Below are 18,102 nucleotides of genomic sequence, written 5' to 3' on the forward strand. Positions count from 1 at the left end.
TAATAACATTTCTTAGGAGCAATATTGGAACAATGTTGTCCCAAATGGATATGACAGGCTTGATGAATCAGGTATAAGTATCAACAATTTTTTATATTTAGTATTTTAGAAATAGAGGTCATGCAGGAGGCAGCCGATTGATTATTCTCTCTCATCATTGATGTTTTTCTCTCTCTCCCCTTCTCCTTTCCTCTCTCTGAAATCAATTTTAAAAATGCTTTGGTAATAGTTGTGAATTAAAAAAAATATTGTCCTTCAGCACTCTAATGATAGTTCAATTCCCTCTTCTTTCTTAACAGGGACATTTTTGAAGAAGATAATTATAGCCCCATCCCTATTACGAATGAAGAAGAATATAAAATAGTCATCAGTAAATTTCCCTTTCAAGATCCAGACCTTGAAAAGGTACAAGCTAGTTTTTAATTCAAGAATTTTCTTGAAAATAAACTTAGGGTATTTATTGCTACATAATATTAATTTGACACTGTAAGTGAGAATGTTTTTGTTTTTTTTTTAGGCTTTTTTGTTGTTGTGCTATTTAAAAAATTAATTATGTTTTGTTATGTTATGTTACTACTATGACTGTTACTGTTTTGGTGAAGTTAAGAAGGGACTTAACTGGGGATACTAGCAACAGTTGTCCCAAATGTTAGGTGGTTTCTCTGGGCAGGTGTTGCTAATGTTGAGTGGATTCCAAATTAGATATACTAAATGTTGAGTAAATTATAGGAATAAGTATATTCCAGGGAAAAAGAGGAGTATTTCTTTGAAATGTCTATCACTGTTGAAGATCTTTTGTGGCTTTTCTTCTAGAAATGTACTTCTACAAAAAATTTATCTTGGTTTAGTAAGAGTGAAGGCAGTAGCCACATGTCGATTTCTTTCCTTAAGTAGGAATATGTATTTTTGTAATCAAATGTGTGAATAAAAGATGATACAGAAAGGAAATACACCAGCATGTAGAGTATTCTGGGACTACTGTACATATTATTGCACATGTGTGTGTACACACATGAACACACATACTTGTACCTATCTAGTATTTCTAGGTAGGATCAGAACCCATGGGAAAAGGGTATCATATTTTCTATAATTGTCACCTTTTTATTCCCTTTATTCTTGTTTTTTTCTCCTTACCATTCTTTATTATTTTTTTCAGCTCTTTATAATTTAGTTATTTTCTGTGTTCTTATCCCTTTACAATGAACAGATGTGAATTCTGAGTAAACTGTGTGAATGGTGATTGTAAATTTTATGTCATATTTTTATATATATAAACTAAGCATATTATGTGTAATAGTCACTAAATATAGGACCAAGTAATTAAATGCATAGCCTTTAAATTACAGCTAACACTGCCATTGCATAAGCCTAATAGCTAGATTCTAATGCACACAAAAGACCAGAATAATTATTCTCAGTCGATATATTTTTTAGATTTGATTTTTATTTTATTATTATTATTTTTAACATTTTTATTGATTTCAAGAGAGGAAAGGAGAGGGAGAGAGAGATAGAAACCTCAGTGATGAGAGAGAATCACTGGTCGGCTGCTTCCTGCACCCCACACTGGGTATCGAGCCCACAACCTGGGCATGTGCCCTGACCAGAATCAAACCGTGACCTCTTGGTTCATAGCTCAACGATCATGCCAGCCAGGCTCAATCGATATTTTTAAAGTCCCAATCAAAGTTGTTTCTTTACAATGTTATCCCTTTACAATGAACAAAATATTCTCCATCTCATGGCTTGGTTTTGTTTAGTTTTGGTTATTGGTAATAAAGTTTATTCAGGCTGTAGTATCTCCATGGTCTGGGTTCATATACCAGCTCTGTCTGTGGCTTATTATGGGCAAGTGACTTACCCTATTTGTGGCTCATCTGTGAAGTGAGGAGGTTAAACTAAATAATCTCTAATATTCCTTCTAATTAAACTAAAGTATTCTAAATAGGTTTCTAGTTAAAAGGATCTCTGACAGCTTGTTGGGTGCTTCCAAAATATATAGTAGGATTAAATTTGTTAGTAGTTGTATTTATTGGCCCATATATTATCATTAAAAAGAAGTTGAACTGTTAAGGTAAAGGAAACGTGGAAAAATTAAATTTGACAGCTTATAAAGAAATCCCATAAATTATTTAGTAATAATCTCTTGGTTGTGTGTATATATATATTTAATTCTTTTCCTAATTTAAATATTTTTTAATCAAAACTATTAGGAAAGATGTGAACTCTCTCAAATGACTTGAGTTATTTTCAGTGTAAATTATGAGTGAGAAAAGAGTAAGACTGAACATATGTGCACAAATCAGTCTTTTGATAATTTGATTAGAACCCTTTGGCTAACATAAGGACATATTTATATTCTGTCTTTAATGTCATTAAAATAAATTCTTAAAGCTGAAATACCTTCCAAATAGATCTCTCTGGCTAATGCATGGAGAATGGATTGGAGAAGGCCTTAGACTGGTGGCAGGGAGGTCAGCAAGAGGTTCATTGCAGGGAATATTGATAAGAAATCGGTGACTTGAGTGAGAGTAATGGCCATGGAATTTAGAGATGTTTAGGGGGTAGAAACAATAGGAGTTGGTGATTGTTTGCATATGAGAGATGATGAAGATAGAGGGGTCAAGTATGATAACCAAGTTTCTGCCTTGGATGGTGGTAACATTGACCAAGATAGGAAACACAAGAGGAGCAGATTTAGAATGAGTGGACGATAATTACATTTTTGGATCTATGAGTATGTCTCAAATAACATCAAACACAGCTGTTAAATTTTAAGTGTTGCAGCCAAATGTAAGTGTCCAAGTGGTGGTTTGATATATGGATTTGGACTTCAGGAGAAAGATTTGACCTGAATTTATAGGTTTGGGAGATATTGGCACTTGCATGGTGATTGAAGTCATGAGAGTAGACAATATCATCTAAGGACGTATGTATGGAAAAAGGAGAAGATGTAGGATAGACCCTAAGGCATAGCAATAATTAAGGGATGGCTAGAGGAAGAGATATAGAGAAGATAGAGAAATAAGAGGAAGTGGATACCAAGGAAGGAGAGATCATTTAAGAAGCTGGAGGGAGCCAACTGTGTCAGATACTTCAGATAAATCAAGTAACATGAGAGCTGGAAACGTGGATTGGATTTAACATTCACAAGGTCATTAGTGACCATGGTGAGGGTACTTTCACTGATATAACTAGGTTGCAATGAACATAGAGGCAGAAGTGTAGATTAGACTTCTTGAAGATAGATAAGTGGCTTTTGTTAAAAATCTTGGAGAGGATTTACCTTTTGTAAACTAAGAATTTGCTAATGGATGTTGGCTGATAAAGCAGTTTGGCCAAGAAGCACACTGTAAACCATTGGCTGCATACCAGTGTTGGATGGAATAATAGCTAGAAAGCTGTTGAAGGTATTCTAGGAGTTAGGGAATGAAGTGGATTTCTTCCTGCATTGGTGTGTGAAGGGGTCTGAGAATTGTTGGATGACTCTGAGCCAGGAAGCTGGCCCGTAACTTTCAAGACCAACTTGACTATTTGTACTTTATTATGGATGTAGAGAAGCAGACAGCTGACAGGTAGGCGTCTTCTGCAGGATATTTATCAGAACAGAGAGGGATTGATAGAAGTCTGATAATATGATTTGAGAAACAGGTAAATTGCTACATTGTTTTCTTCAGAAATAGTTTGGTTTTCTTTAAAATGTCAAAAGTAATGTAAAAATATAACAGTAGACTAAGATGCAGGTATTTACTGTTAATTCAAATGTGCAGTCAATTTAATTTTTGCGTTTTTAGGTGATTAAGATGCCTTTTTCTAAAATTTTGAAAACAGCATTAATTTTTTCTTTCTACAGCAGTCTTTCCCAAAGAAATTCCCCATGTCTCAGTCAGTGCCTCATATTTACATTCAAGTTAAAGAATTTATTTATGCCAGCCTTAAATTTTCAGAGTCACTGCACCGGAGGTAAGTTTACTAGTAAGAAATGTATCCTTATCATAGCTACTTATGTGAAACATGAACACTTGATTTCCAGGCCATGACTCTTTAGTGGATTATTATCTCATTGACACATGGGATTAAGTTGTTATAAATCTGATATATCAGTGAAAATTTCTGACATAAAAGGAATGAACATATGATATATTTCTAACGTGAATACTCTCTGGAGGAGAGCGTGGTGATGCTGGCTTTCATAATGTCTCCCTCTCTGAAATCCATTCTTTTGAATTTGTATACTGAATAGCAGGAAATACCCTTCAGTGTTAAATGCTTTTGAATTTTAAGTCAGAAAAAGCCATAAAGGCAGTTCAGATATGAATTATTTATTTTTCAAGTTGAAACAGTGAGAATAATGACAGTTTTAAAATTATAATTTGTTGTTCCTGTGTCTCTTATTGTAATTATTATTGTTTTGGATTTAAACAACATATAAATAAATGGAAAAAAGAAATGTGTAGGACCTGGCCTTGTCACATGACCCGGACTCCAGCTTGCCCAGGGATGGAGTCGGAAGAAGGGACGCTGCTGTGGCGGCTGCAGAAGCTTCCAGTCGAGCGGGGCCCGCAGGATTATCAAAGTGTTTGGGATTCCACAGAATGGATGCATGTTCTGGAAGATATTACCAAATTTTTCAAAGCTGTAGTGGGCAAAAAATTATCTGATAAAGAGATATCTCAGCAATTGAATCAGTTGAATTCATCTCATCAAGAAGCTATCATGAAATGCTTGAAAAGTAGAAAAGATGATATTAAGCAGACTCTTAAACGAAATAGTTGATATTTCCTCTGCACAGCTACAGGATTTTAATTGGCAGTTAAAGCTTGCACTTTCCAGTGACAAGATTCTAACATTACAAATGCCACTTTAAACCTTCATCTAGACGTAAAAGAAAATGAAGTCAAACCATATTCTATCGAAATGAGTCAAGAAGAGCTACAGAACCTAATAAGTTCCTTGGAAGAAGCTAATAAGGTCATCCTGCAGTTCAAATAACTGGAAATGATGAATACCAGCATCATCAGATTCCACTGTTACAACTGATATGACAGTGAATACTGTATGCTCAGAAAACCTGCAATATGCTATTATGCTACGCTGAGAAAGCAGCCGTGTTGAGATGACAAAGATAAAAATTTATCAAGTTCCCTAAAGAACAGGAAATTATATGGTTGACAGGAAATGCATTAAAAAATTAAAGATAAAAAGCTATAGTAGCAGTTTATATTTTCATAATGACTGTTCTGCTTCATTTATTAAATATTTGACAGATCTTTATAGATACCGAGTTTTACTGAAAACTAAAAATAGGCTCTAAAGTAATGTTAACATACAAAGCACAAATAAACTTGAATCTTGCTAAAAAAAAAAAAAATGTGTATTCTGCCAGGGTAAAAGGGTATCTGGTTTTAGGTCTTACACTGCTTTTTCCTGTAAGTAGGGATTCTTTAAAGGATTTCTTTTCTTTCTTTCTTTCTTTCTTTCTTTCTTTCTTTCTTTCTTTCTTTCTTTCTTTCTTTCTTTCTTTCTTTCTTTCTTTCATATATATATATATATATATATATATATATATATATATATATATATATATATATATTTCAGAGAGAGAGAGGGGGAGAGAGAGATAGAAACATCAATGAAGAGAGAGAATCATTGATCAGCTGCCTCCTGCACACACACCTACTGGGCATCGAGACCGAAACCCAGGCATGTGCCCTTGACCAGAATCAAACTTGGGATCATTTAGTCTGCAGGCTGACACTATCCACTGAGCAAAACTGGCTAGGGCTTTAAAAAAGGATTGCTTAATTTTTGTTCTTGAATAATATGAGTTGGCGGGGAAAGAAGAAGAAAGGAAGACAAATGCCTAGTGCATAGCATATGTTGTTCTGTGTGTTTCTTACAAGCCAGTGATTCTCAAAGCGGGATCCCAGACCCATAGCATTAGTGTCACATGGGAAAGTGTTAGAAATGCAGCCTCAGACATACTGAATTAGAGACCCTGAGGGTGGGGCCCTTGGTTGTGCCAAGTTCTCAGTGTGATTCTGATGCACTTGAAAGTTGAAGAACCACTGCCTTAAGCTTCATCACATACCTAGCCACTTATTCCAAAGTCTCTAAAGATGTATTTTAAAGACATTAGTTTTTATTTTCAGTCATAAAACTCACCAGAGGCAATATATTCTCTATCCAGCACAACATGCAGAATCACACAGTAGAATCTGGCATTTGAAAAATAGTGGACACAAATGAGTCTTAACTGAAAAGGAATAACAAGCTATTACAGTGGTAGTTTTCAATAGTGGATTTGAACTGTGAGAGCCACCAGTTGATTATGCCTATCTTATTTTTCCTTTAACATTATGAAGTTCTGATCTGAGACAGAGACAGTATAATGCAATGGTTAAGAACATAACCTTCAGAGTTAGACCTTAGTTTAAGTCTTATTATTATTATTTTTTTAAATTAAATTCTTTATTGTTTAAAGTATCACATATGTCCCCTTTTTACCCCATTGACCTCTCCCTGGCTGCTCCCACCCCCCAGCACATGTCCTCACCCCCTACTGTCTGTGTCCATTGGTTATGCTTATATGCATGCATACAAGTCCTTTGGTTGATCTCTCTTAGTTTGAGTCTTGATGCTGATACCCACTAGTTGTAGTAGGACCTTGGGCAAGTGACTTAATCTGTTTAAATTGCAGTTTCCTCATCTGTAAAATGAGGGAAATAATTCAGAGGGTAATATACTGTATGTGTATAAAGCACTCAGTGGAGTGCCTGGTACATGCTAGAAACATTGGACTTAGGAGAGGATGGGATTCTATAATATTAGATATAAAACTGGTGCTTGGGATGTTTTATTTATTTTATTTTAATTTTTTAAAAATATATTTCTTTATTGATTTCAGAGAGGAAGGGAGAGGGAGAGATAGAAACATCAATGATGAGAGAGAATCACTGATCGGTCTCCTGCACGCCCCCTAGAGGGGATCAAGCTGCAACCCGGGCATTTGCCCTTGGCTGGAATTGAACCCGGGACCCCTCAGTCCACAGGCCGACTCTCTATCCACTGAGCCAAACCGGCTAGGGCGAGTGTTTTATTTTATAAGCATGGGGGAACTGTTGAAGACTTTTTAACTAAGGAATGACATGATTAGCGTTCTATTGTAGAAAGTTTACTCTGGCCTCAATGTGGATGATAGATTGGAGGGGATTAAAACAATAGTCAGTCACATTGAAAAAGTGAAGGCAGTGGTTCAAGAAAAGGATCCTGAAATAATTAGGATCAGTGATGATGAAGAGGAAGGAACATATTCAAGAAGTTTTAAGAGCTTGAAATTAGAGTACTTGGGAAGAATTAGATGAGGAAATTAAGGGGTAGAGAACAACTAGACTTACACATGGGTAGGCTTGAATTTGCTTATATATTCTCAAATAGATTCTGGTTATAGTTAGTCATCTTTGAAAACAGTGATTCATGCATTCATCTGTTACCAACTCCTAACATTCTAAATGGTGAATGTTGTGTACTAATGCTATAACAGAAAAGACTGTCAACTTTTTCCTTCTGTCTTTGATGAAAATATTAATCACTTTTGTTAATTCACTATTCAGTTGTCTAGTTAACTCTATAAAAATGCTATTCATTCAACAAAGCTTAGAGATGCTTTGTGTTTGCTTTTTTATTTGTCATTAAAGGGTTATGGAAAAATCACTTTCTGTGATTAAAGCTTTCTTACTATGTTTAAACATATTTTGGAGTTAGATTTTTAGAACTAGAAGATACTTCAGAGCTTTTATAGTACAAATGTACTATATACGTACTATATATGAATAAAATCAGGCCAGAGAATGAAGTGACTTAATGAATAGACATACAATGAATAGTTGTAGAGGAAACATCTGGAACTAATATGATCTTTAAGAAATTTTCCGTTTTCATAAAAGGTTAAACTGCAAAATATTTTAGGAGTTTTACTACATATTAAGATTTCATTATTGTGAAGTATTCTTTAAAAATTAGGAGGAGTACAATTTATAGGCTCAAAGGACAAGGGGTTAAGGGGAAAAATGGTCAATTAGGATAAAAACCTCATAGGGGAAATACTGGTTATTGTCAGGTAAATCTTGCTGGCACAAATAGTACAATAGATACTGATAGGTTTTCTTTCTCTGCTTTTACTTACGGAAGAAAAAGCATGCACTGACTTAGCATTCAAGGAAGTTCAGGGAAATTAAAGGAAAGACATTATCTATCATGATAGATGAACTATTTCTCCCTTTCATTTACAAATATTTTATCTGAGAAGAATGTTACACGGGATTTCTTTAAGTATAATTTGAGTGTGAGGAAAGGGCAGCCGCCTCTTTTATCAGGGTGAGTACATTGCTTGTTTAGGGACACCATTGACATATTAGAATTTTCTGAGAGTCTGATGCCAAATCACCGTGAAGCTCTTCTGGTGGCACATTCACTTTGATTTTAGATATAAAGAATTAGAGGAAAATACTCAGATCTGCCAGAATTTGGGTTGGCAGAAATTGAAAAGAGTGCTTGCATTAGAATGGAGAAAATTACAGTAGTAGTGAGAAGTAGCTATGCTTTATCAAATCTTGCTCTATTTGCATTTTAAAAATAAACATAAACTAATGTAAATATTTGTGCTTTATAGATTTGTAAGAGTAATATTTTAATAAAATAAAAAGTAAAGTAGTGCTAAAATGTTAGCATATGTTTAAGGCAGTGGTTCTCAAATGGGGTAACTGCTCCCTAGGAGGCATCTAGCAATGTGTAGAGGCATTTTGGATTGTCCCAACTAGGGGGAAGGATGCTGTTAGTGAGTAAAGGCCAGGGATGCTGCTAAATATTCTGCAATGCACAAGACAGCCCACAACAAGTAATTATCTGGCCTAAAATGTCAATAGTGCTGAACTGTATGTACCCTGTCAGAAAGCTTAATAATATCAAATTTTGTTTTTAGCTCAACAGAAATAGATGATATGCTTAGAAAATCTACAAATCTGCTGCTGACCAGAACTTTGAATAGCTGTTTACTGAACCTTATTAGGAAACCTCATATAGGTTTGACAGAGGTAGGTTTATATCCAAATGTTTCACTACATGGAACATCCTGTAAAACTAGCTTTCTATTTTAAATTTATTAATGAAGTAGATTTGTTTAAAAATAAAAATGTCAATGTAATTTAAGCAATCTGAAGAAAATGGATTTTTACACAGGGAATAGAAACAGTAGTCTCTCCATATTCACGATTTCAGTTACCTATGATCAACTGCAGTTCAAAAATATTAAATAAATAATTCCCAAAATAACTCTATAAACAATTCCTAAGTTTTGCACACTGTTTTGAGTAGAGATGCTGGCAATTCAGATATGCCAAAGAAAAGCCATAAAGTGCTTCCTTTAAATAAAAAGGAGAGAGTGCTTGAATTAATGAGGAAAGAAAAACAATTGTATGCTGAGGTTGCTAAGCTCTAAGGTAAGAACCAATCTTCTGTCTGTGAAATTGTGAAGAAGGAGAAAGAAATCTGTGCTAGTTTTGCTTTTGCACCTTAAACTGCAAAAGTTGAGGCCACAATGCTTGATAAGTTAAGACAGACAAGGCATTAAATTTGTGGATGGGAAGCATGAACAGAAAACACATTCCAATTTACAGCAAGGTTTGTGCCAGAAAATATTGAACCTATAAGAAGACTTCAGCAAGGGATCCCCTAAAATGAATGACCACATTCACATAACTTTTATTACAGTATATTGTTACAATTTTTCTATTTTTATTTTGTTAATCCTCACCTGAAGATACTTTTCCATTGATTTTTAGAGAGAGTGGAAGGGAGAGAGAGACACACAGAGAGAGAAACATTGATGTGAGAGAGACACATCGATTGGTTGCCTCTGCACATGTCCCAACCAGGGCCAGGGATCGAGCCTACAAGGCGGTACATGCCCTTGACCGCATTCGAACCCAGGACCCTTCAGTCCGCAGGCCGATGCTCTTTCCACTGAGTCAAATCAGCTAGGGCATAATTGTTCTATTTTATTATTACTGATGTTAATATCTTATTGTGCCTAATTTATAAATTAAACTTTATCACAGATATATATTTGTATAGGAAAAAACATAGTATGTATAGGGTTCAGTACTATTTATGGTTTCAGGAATCCACTAAGGCAGTGGTCAGCAAACTCATTAGTCAACAGAGCCAAATATCTACAGTACAACGATTGAAATTTCTTTTGAGAGCCAAATTTTTTAAACTTAAACAACTTCTAATGCCACTTCTTCAAAATAGACTCGCCCAGGCCGTGGTATTTTGTGGAAGAGCCACACTCAAGGGGCCAAAGAGCCGCATGTGGCTCGCGAGCCGCAGTTTGCCGACCACGGCACTAGGATATTGGAACATATGCCCTGCAAATAAGGGGTGGCTACTGTAGTTGAAGATGTTGGAATGTACTAGTATATGCAGATTCCATTGCCAGACCTTACATGAAAAATGAAAATACTTTTTTACGTGGTAAATGCCTAAAGTTTGAAAAAGTACTTTGAAACATTATTTTGGATTAATTCACAGTTAGACTCTTTTTTTTTTTAATGATAGTATTCATAAGCAGTATTTGTAGTAGACTTGAACTCACATAATCAGTTGTATCCTGTAATGCTATAATTATGCATAAATGGTATAGTTACTGGAAGCAATAATCCTGGTTTAAAAAATCAAATGGCTTTGTGTACATGTAACATAATTTTACCGGATGTATTTTGTATTTTCTAGCTAGTGCAAATCATCATAAACACAACACACCTGGAACAAGCTTGCAAATACCTTGAGGACTTTATAACTAACATTACAAATATTTCTCAAGAAACTGTTCATACCACAAGACTTTATGGACTTTCTACTTTTAAGGTATGTGAAAATCTAACCAGAGTTTTTATTTCAATCACTGTAAGCAGACTTTTAAAAATTAAAGACAATTTTTATTATATACATGACTTGATTATATTCCTAACACTTGAAAATTAGACGTAATCATTGTCAGCAGTGAGCAGATTAATGTCAGTTCCCTTTTGGCGTTTTAAACATCTAAATAATAAAGAGCTAATATGCAAATGGTTGTGACGCCCTCATGCGTAACCACCGATCAGCAGAAGGCTTCGTGCGCAGCAGGCGCGGGTGGGCAGGGACTTGCAGTGTCGGGGATTTGTGTGAGGCTTGCATCCCTATCCCTGGCGCTGGGCTCTGGGGATGTGAGGCTCGCGTCCCTGCCCCCAGTGCCAGGCCTGAGGATGTGAGGCTTGCAGAGGCCTACCTCTTTGGGGTGATGGATCGTAGGGCTCCTACACTGTGACAGGGCACAGGCCAGGCTGGGGGACACTCCCCCCCCCACAAGTGCACGAATTTTGTGCACTGGGCCACTAGTCTTATTAATATGGAGAAAAGTATATTGATTTTGTTTATGTTTTGAAGACTTTTAGTAGTGCTATATTAGTCTCACTGGATTTCCATTAATGTCTCACAGTCCAATAAATAATTTTTTAATGTAATGTGTATATGTATTTGTTTAGAAATTAAAAATATAAGATGAATTAGTCAGGTATAAGATTTATTTTACATCCTTAATTGGCTCTGATGTGAAGAAAAAGAAGTATATTACATATTATTAAAGTCCTGCTTTTATATGAATGAAAAGATTTCTGTTTGTATAATACCATGGGATATACTGAAAGATAAATTAATGGTTGTATTAAACAGAATGGAAGATTAAATACTTTCATAAATTTGTTTTACAAACTGTTTTAGATTGTATTGGTTTGGGGTCATATAGATGGAGTAGACACTGGAGTAGTCTTGAAATATAAATCTCTTTGCACTGAGTATTTTATTAAACTAATATAAACCACTTACTGATCCCTTATCTGTAAAATGTGCTTGCTAGTTTAACCTCACAGCCCTTTCTAAGTTTTCTGTTAAAAAAAACTCTTATCTTTCTACTCTTGCTATATTATAAATTACTCAATTTATCTCCTAAAATTATGGTATAATCACTTACACTTTGAAAATTCAGTCTACTTGTATTTAGAAATACCTAATTAACAGTAACCAGACTTTGAAAGTTCAGAAATGATGCTTGGTTCCTCAGATTATCTGCATGGCCCCCAAATCCTATCCTCCTTTGGTGATTCTTGAGCTCATGTTGTCATCCTGATCCAGAAAGCACAAATGCAGATAATACCTGAGTGAGCACTTTTGTAGAATTAGTTATTAAACGTGAAACAGAAGCTGGATAAAACAGACATTCATTTATCTAGATAGGATAAGTACAGTGATTAAGGGCCTTTATTCTGGAGTTAGACAGCTATATGACATGGGCACATTTTTTAATTTTAATGATTCCTAGTTTTGTTATCTATAAAATTAGAGTAACAGTATACAGAGTGACCCAAAAATGTATATATACTTTAACAGCTGATAGCTCAATTTTGAAAATGAAATGTATTTTGATAAATACTGCCTTTATAACTATTTAAAATATGTGTATACATTTTTTGGGACATCCTGTATTATCGACCTCATCCAATTGTTATGAGGATTAAAGGGGCTACTTAGCACAGTTCCACTTGTTGTACATCGTCTGTGCTCTGAGCATACTATTAAGTAATGAGAATGTAAAAATGTATCCATGCCCTTCAAGGAGCTCATAGGAGAAGCCTATATAATAAAAGCCTAATATGCTAAGTGTCTGGCTGACCTGTCAGCCGTCCAACCAATCAAAGCGTAATACGCTAATGATATATGCTAAGGCCGCTCAACTGCTTGCTATGATGTGCACTGACCACCAGAGGGCAGACAGTCGACCAATCAACCAGTCGCTATGACGTGCACTGACCACCAGGGGGCAGACGCTCCAACTGGTAGGTGAACTTGCTGCTGTGGTCTGGCTGATCGGCACTGAGCGAGATGGGCCGGACACTCCCTGGAGCCCTCCCGCGGTCCCTTCCCAGCTGGCCAACCTCCCGTATCCCTCTCTGCCCTGATTGTGCACCTGTGGGGTCCCTTGGCCTGGCCTGTGCCCTCTCGCAATCCAGGACCCCTTGGGGGATGTCGGAGAGCCAGTTTCGGCCCGATTGCCGAGGGACCCGACTGGTGCATGAATTCGTGCATCGGGCCTCTAGTAAACTATAAAAAGATACTTAACAATATGGTGTGATAAGTACCATAAATAGGAGAACACTCCACAAGGTTTTGAATGCTTATTTATCCAAGGACAAACTGATTCTTTGCTTTTATATCAGATTTTATACAATCTTTCTTTTTCTTTATTGATCGCCGTCCTTATGTCCACGTGTTACTCATAGGCTGTCAAGAAAGAATTCACTAAAGACTAGAGTTGTAAGCATATTTAACTGTTAACATTAAATTTAATAGGTTTACTCTGTACTCTGATTAAAACATGAATTGCCTTGACATCTGGTGTATCTAGGATTCTTCAAGCAATTTCCTTATCAGTTATGACTCAAAGAACCAAAGATACTGCAACATGATATCTTAGACTGAGGGATCTTGGAACAATACTTCTCAGAATCTTCCTATTGGGAGGGAATGTTTAGGAATGTTAGCTCTGGTCCATCATCCCAGTGTTCTCTTAAGTTGTAGATATTTGGTTGAAACCACAACTGCCATAGAATATTTCTTGGTTTTCTTGGAAATCCAGAAATCAAGTTGAGCCTTTATAAATAGTAGAGCATCCTAGTTATTTTTGTTGTTTGTTTTATTTTCTCATAGAACTCAGGAAACCTTTCTGTTCTGTGAGAACAAGAACTGTTTCAAGCTCAGTATATGAAGGGAAAGTATTCTTCAGTTCTACCTTTGGTCTATTTCAAGAGGAATTTGTCATAACCTATGATATGAGGAAGCAATTCAACATCAAGAATTGTTAAATCAATATTAAAGTGAATTGCAGAGGGAGATGGGGGAATTTTCATTCATAGTGAATAGTCAGTCTGTTGCCTCATTCACAGAGAAGATTAAAGTACAGTCTTGATTGCAGACATTAGCATGGATTGCTTAGTTAACCTCTTAGCCAAATGCTTTTCAGTCTAGTGACTCTACCAAACATATTCTTATTTAGGTGCTTAATGATTATGGGAATAAGCACTTACAGCATCCTTTTACCTCTGCCTCCTTTTTGCTTCCCCTCCAAAAAGCACACGTGCCCACACAGAGTGCTTGATTTATATCATATTTATCTTATGAAATATATAGATTATCTTGTAAATTTGCCTTTTCATGTTGCTAAATCTATGAGTGATACAAAAGAGGTAAAGTAAGTAGTTTCTGCCCTCAAGCAGTACCGCAGCTTTTTAAAATTAATCTGGACCCACACTGAGAGCTATTCGAGACTAATATAAGACTTCTAACTGAAAAGATTTGCATCAGAATAGAGGGGAGGGGAACAGAAATACCATTCACTTTTTAATCTGTGTAGTAGAGCAATGAACCCTTCTTCTTTTTTGGCATCAGAGCTCTTTAACTTTGCTCCAGGGAGCTTTTCCAACCTGCCACTCTGAAGAGTCCTTTGCCTTTGAGTACTGGCAGTGATTACAACTGTGGGAGCTAAGAAGGCATATGCTTCTGATTCTTTTTCTGGTTTGCCTTTTTCACACCTATTGATTACTATTAACAAAGTTTTTTTTAGGATTATGACTAAAGTGACAGTGGTAAATTGTCTTTAAGGACTTGAAATTCTCTTCCTATGAAGGTAGGGACATAGTACCTGTACTTTAAAAAAATGTTTTTCATTGAACTGTAATATATACATATGAACATGTATAATTTATAAAAGCACAGATTCAATGCATCCTCATCAGAATCTCAGCAAGTTATTTTGTGGATATCAACAAAGTAATTCTAAAGTTTATATGGAGAGGCAAAAGCCCCAGAATAGCCAACACAGTATTGAAGAAGAACCAAGTTGGAAGACTGATACTACCTGACTTTAAGATTTATTATAAAGACAGTGTGGTACTGGCCAAAAAACAGACACATAGATCAATGGGATTGGATAGAGAGCCCAAAAATAGACCCAAATAAATATATTTAACTGATCTTTGACAAAGCAATAAAGGCAGTACAATGGACCAAAGATAGTCTTTTCAACAAATGGTGCTGGAGCAACTGGGTATTCACATGCAAAGAAATGAATCTAGATACAGACCTTATACCATTCACAAAAATTAAGTCAAAGTGGATCATAAACCTAGATGTAAAGTGCAAAATTATAAAATTCCAAGAAATTAACATTAGAGAATATCTGGATGACCTTGAGTGGCAATGACTTTTTAGCTACCACACCAAAGGCATGATCCGTGAGGGACATAATTATCAGTTGGATTTTGTTAAAATTACAAACTTGTTCTTCAAAAAGACATCATCAGGGAATAAGAGAACAAACTACAGACTGGGGGAAAATATTTGCAAGAGAATTATTTGTTGCCCTAACTGGCTCAGTGGATTGAGCGTTGGCCTGCGGACTGAAGGGTCCCAGGTTTGGTTCTGGTCAAGGGCACATGCCTGAAATCAATAAGAATATGTTAAAAAACACAAGAGAGTACTGCCAGCCAACAAGCAGTACTTTGAATAAATGACTAAAATATTAGACTAGTAAATGGTCTAATCCTATATAATAAAAGCCTAATATGCTAAGTGTCCGGTCAACCAGTCGGCCATTCAACCAAAGTCTAATATGCTAATGATGTGCTAAGGACACTCAACCGCTCACTATGATGTGCACTGACCACCAGGGGGCAGACGGTCTACCAGTCAACCAGTTGCTATGACATTCACTGACCACTAGGAGGCAGATGCTCCAACCGGTAGGTTAGCTTGCTGCTGGGGTCCGGCGGATCGGGACTGAGCAAGATGGGTTGGACATGCCCTGGAGCCCTCCCGTGGTCCCTCCCCGGCTGGCCAACCTCCCGCGTCCTTTTGCACTGGTGGGGTCCTTCAGCCTGGCCTGCGCCTTCTAGCAATCCAGGACCCCTCGGGGGATGTCGGAGAGCTGGTTTTGGCCTGATCCCACAGGCCAGTCCGAGGGACCACACTGGTGCACGAATCCGTGCACTGGGCCTCTAGTATCTGAATAAATGACTAAAATATTAGACCAAAGAAAAATATAAAACAAAATTTAGAATTTAAGAAAACTTATTATTTGCTTCTACAAATATTTCTTGTTTGTTGTTATTTTGTCCCCTGTCAGGATGCCCGACATGCAGCAGAAGGAGAAATATATACCAAACTTAATCAAAAAATTGATGAATTTGTTCAGCTTGCTGATTATGACTGGACAATGTCTGAGCCAGATGGAAGAGCTAGTGGCTATTTAATGGATCTTATTAATTTTTTGAGAAGCATCTTTCAAGTGTTTACTCATTTGCCTGTAAGTATAACATTTTTTCAAAAATTTATAATTTTGCTTACTGAAGTATATTTTAGAATTCAATTTTAGTTTGATGTTTATTTGTTTAAATCAACTTCCCAGCTAGAATATATTTCCTCTTCCATTATTATATATTAATATGTGAAGAATCCTAACTTATCCAATTGTTTGACGTTTTAATTTGTTTTACTTTTTAACCAAAATATCTATAACTCTCTTCCCATCAAAATCAAAATAAAACTGAGAAATTGACAGTGTAGACTTAAATAGAAATAAACTCTAATAGAAGTAGTTTTCATAAAAGTCAGTGTAATCAATGGCTTTTCCAGTTAGAAAAGGCCAAGAAATTATTGGATATTTTTAGGCCAGAGATTAAAAGTAAAATAGGAGCCGAAACCGGTTTGGCTCAGTGGATAGAGCGTCGGCCTGCGGATTCAAGGGTCCCAGGTTCGATTCCGGTCGGGGGCATGTACCTTGGTTGCGGGCACATCCCCAGTGGGGGGTGTGCAAGAGGCAGCTGATCGATGTTTCTCTCTCATTGATGTTTCTAGCTCTCTGTCCCTCTCTCTTCCTCACTGTGGAAAATCAATAAAATATAAAGAAAAAGTAAAATAGGAGCATTGCTCTATCCTGATATATAGTCATAGTTTATCTAAATCTTGAACAATCTATTGATGAAACATTAACCCAAAAAAAACATATAACAGGGACATTTGAATGTGAATAAGCTGAAACATTGGGTTCTTCAGATGAGGAATACAAAGACCAGAGATTATTGTGGAATGAGCATGCTCTCTTTAGGTATATTCAAAAGTAATAGAACTGTTAAAATGTGAATGGAGTAGTTTTTGTACAAATAAAAGAATAAAAATAAAATAATAAAAAAATAGAAAAAAATTATATTGATCTTTTTATCTCATGATAAGATATAGCAGAATGGCCCTAACCGGTTTGGCTCAGTGGATAGAGCGTCGGCCTGTGGACTGAAAGGTCCCAGGTTTGATTCCGGTCAAGGGCATGTACCTTGGTTGTGGGCACATCCCCAGTAGGAGATGTGCAGGAGGCAGCTGATCAATGTTTCTCTTTCATCGATGTTTCTAACTCTCTATCCCTCTCCCTTCCTCTCTGTAAAAAATCAATAAAATATATATTTTTTAAAAAGATATAGCAGAATGCAAAAATAAAGTATTTAATTTGAAACCTACCTAACTGCTTCCAACTGTTTCCCTTGTTTAAAAATGTGGGGGAGGGGGGGAAAGTTATTCTCCTCATCTTTTACTCTTTCCTTATTAGGAGTTGCTCCAAGGGCCAATTAGATTAGTTTAAGAAAGGTGTTACTAAAAAATATTTTTAAAGGATATCTTTTAAAAATATATATATATACTAGAGACCCGATGCATGAATTTGTGCACCAGTGGGGTCCCTCAGCCTGGCCTGCCGGATCGCTGAAACCGGCTCTCTGACATCCCTGGAGGGGTCCCCGAGGGACCCCACCAGTGCACGATCAGGGTCAGGGAGGGATGCAGGAGGTTGCCAGCCAGGGAGGGGCCACGGGAGGGCTCCAGGGCGGGTCCGGCCCATCTTGCTCAGTCTGGATCGGCCGGACCCCAGCAGCAAGCTAACCTACTAGTAGGAGCATCTGC

General features: G+C 36.5%; 1 protein-coding gene and 1 pseudogene across 5 annotated transcripts in view; both read left to right on the plus strand.

Moving 5' to 3' along the window:
• The window catches only part of EXOC6 (exocyst complex component 6), a 133,931-nt gene that overhangs the window by 57,727 nt on the left and 58,102 nt on the right, over positions 1–18,102 (plus strand). For 3 of the 4 annotated variants that reach the window (XM_079793461.1, XM_079793463.1, XM_079793464.1), the window contains 5 exons: positions 300–405; positions 3,857–3,966; positions 8,984–9,095; positions 10,795–10,929; positions 16,280–16,459. In XM_079793461.1, the coding sequence (XP_079649587.1) occupies positions 300–405; positions 3,857–3,966; positions 8,984–9,095; positions 10,795–10,929; positions 16,280–16,459 (643 nt within the window). The remainder of the gene's footprint in view (positions 1–299; positions 406–3,856; positions 3,967–8,983; positions 9,096–10,794; positions 10,930–16,279; positions 16,460–18,102) is intronic. The other variant, XM_079793462.1, reaches the window with a different exon arrangement.
• Positions 3,977–5,419, plus strand: LOC307112649 (COMM domain-containing protein 8-like; annotated as a pseudogene). Its single transcript has one exon. The product of its transcript is annotated as a COMM domain-containing protein 8-like (transcript).

Source organism: Cnephaeus nilssonii (assembly GCF_951640355.1).
Source record: "Cnephaeus nilssonii genome assembly, chromosome: 16".
Classification (NCBI taxonomy): domain Eukaryota; kingdom Metazoa; phylum Chordata; class Mammalia; order Chiroptera; family Vespertilionidae; genus Cnephaeus; species Cnephaeus nilssonii.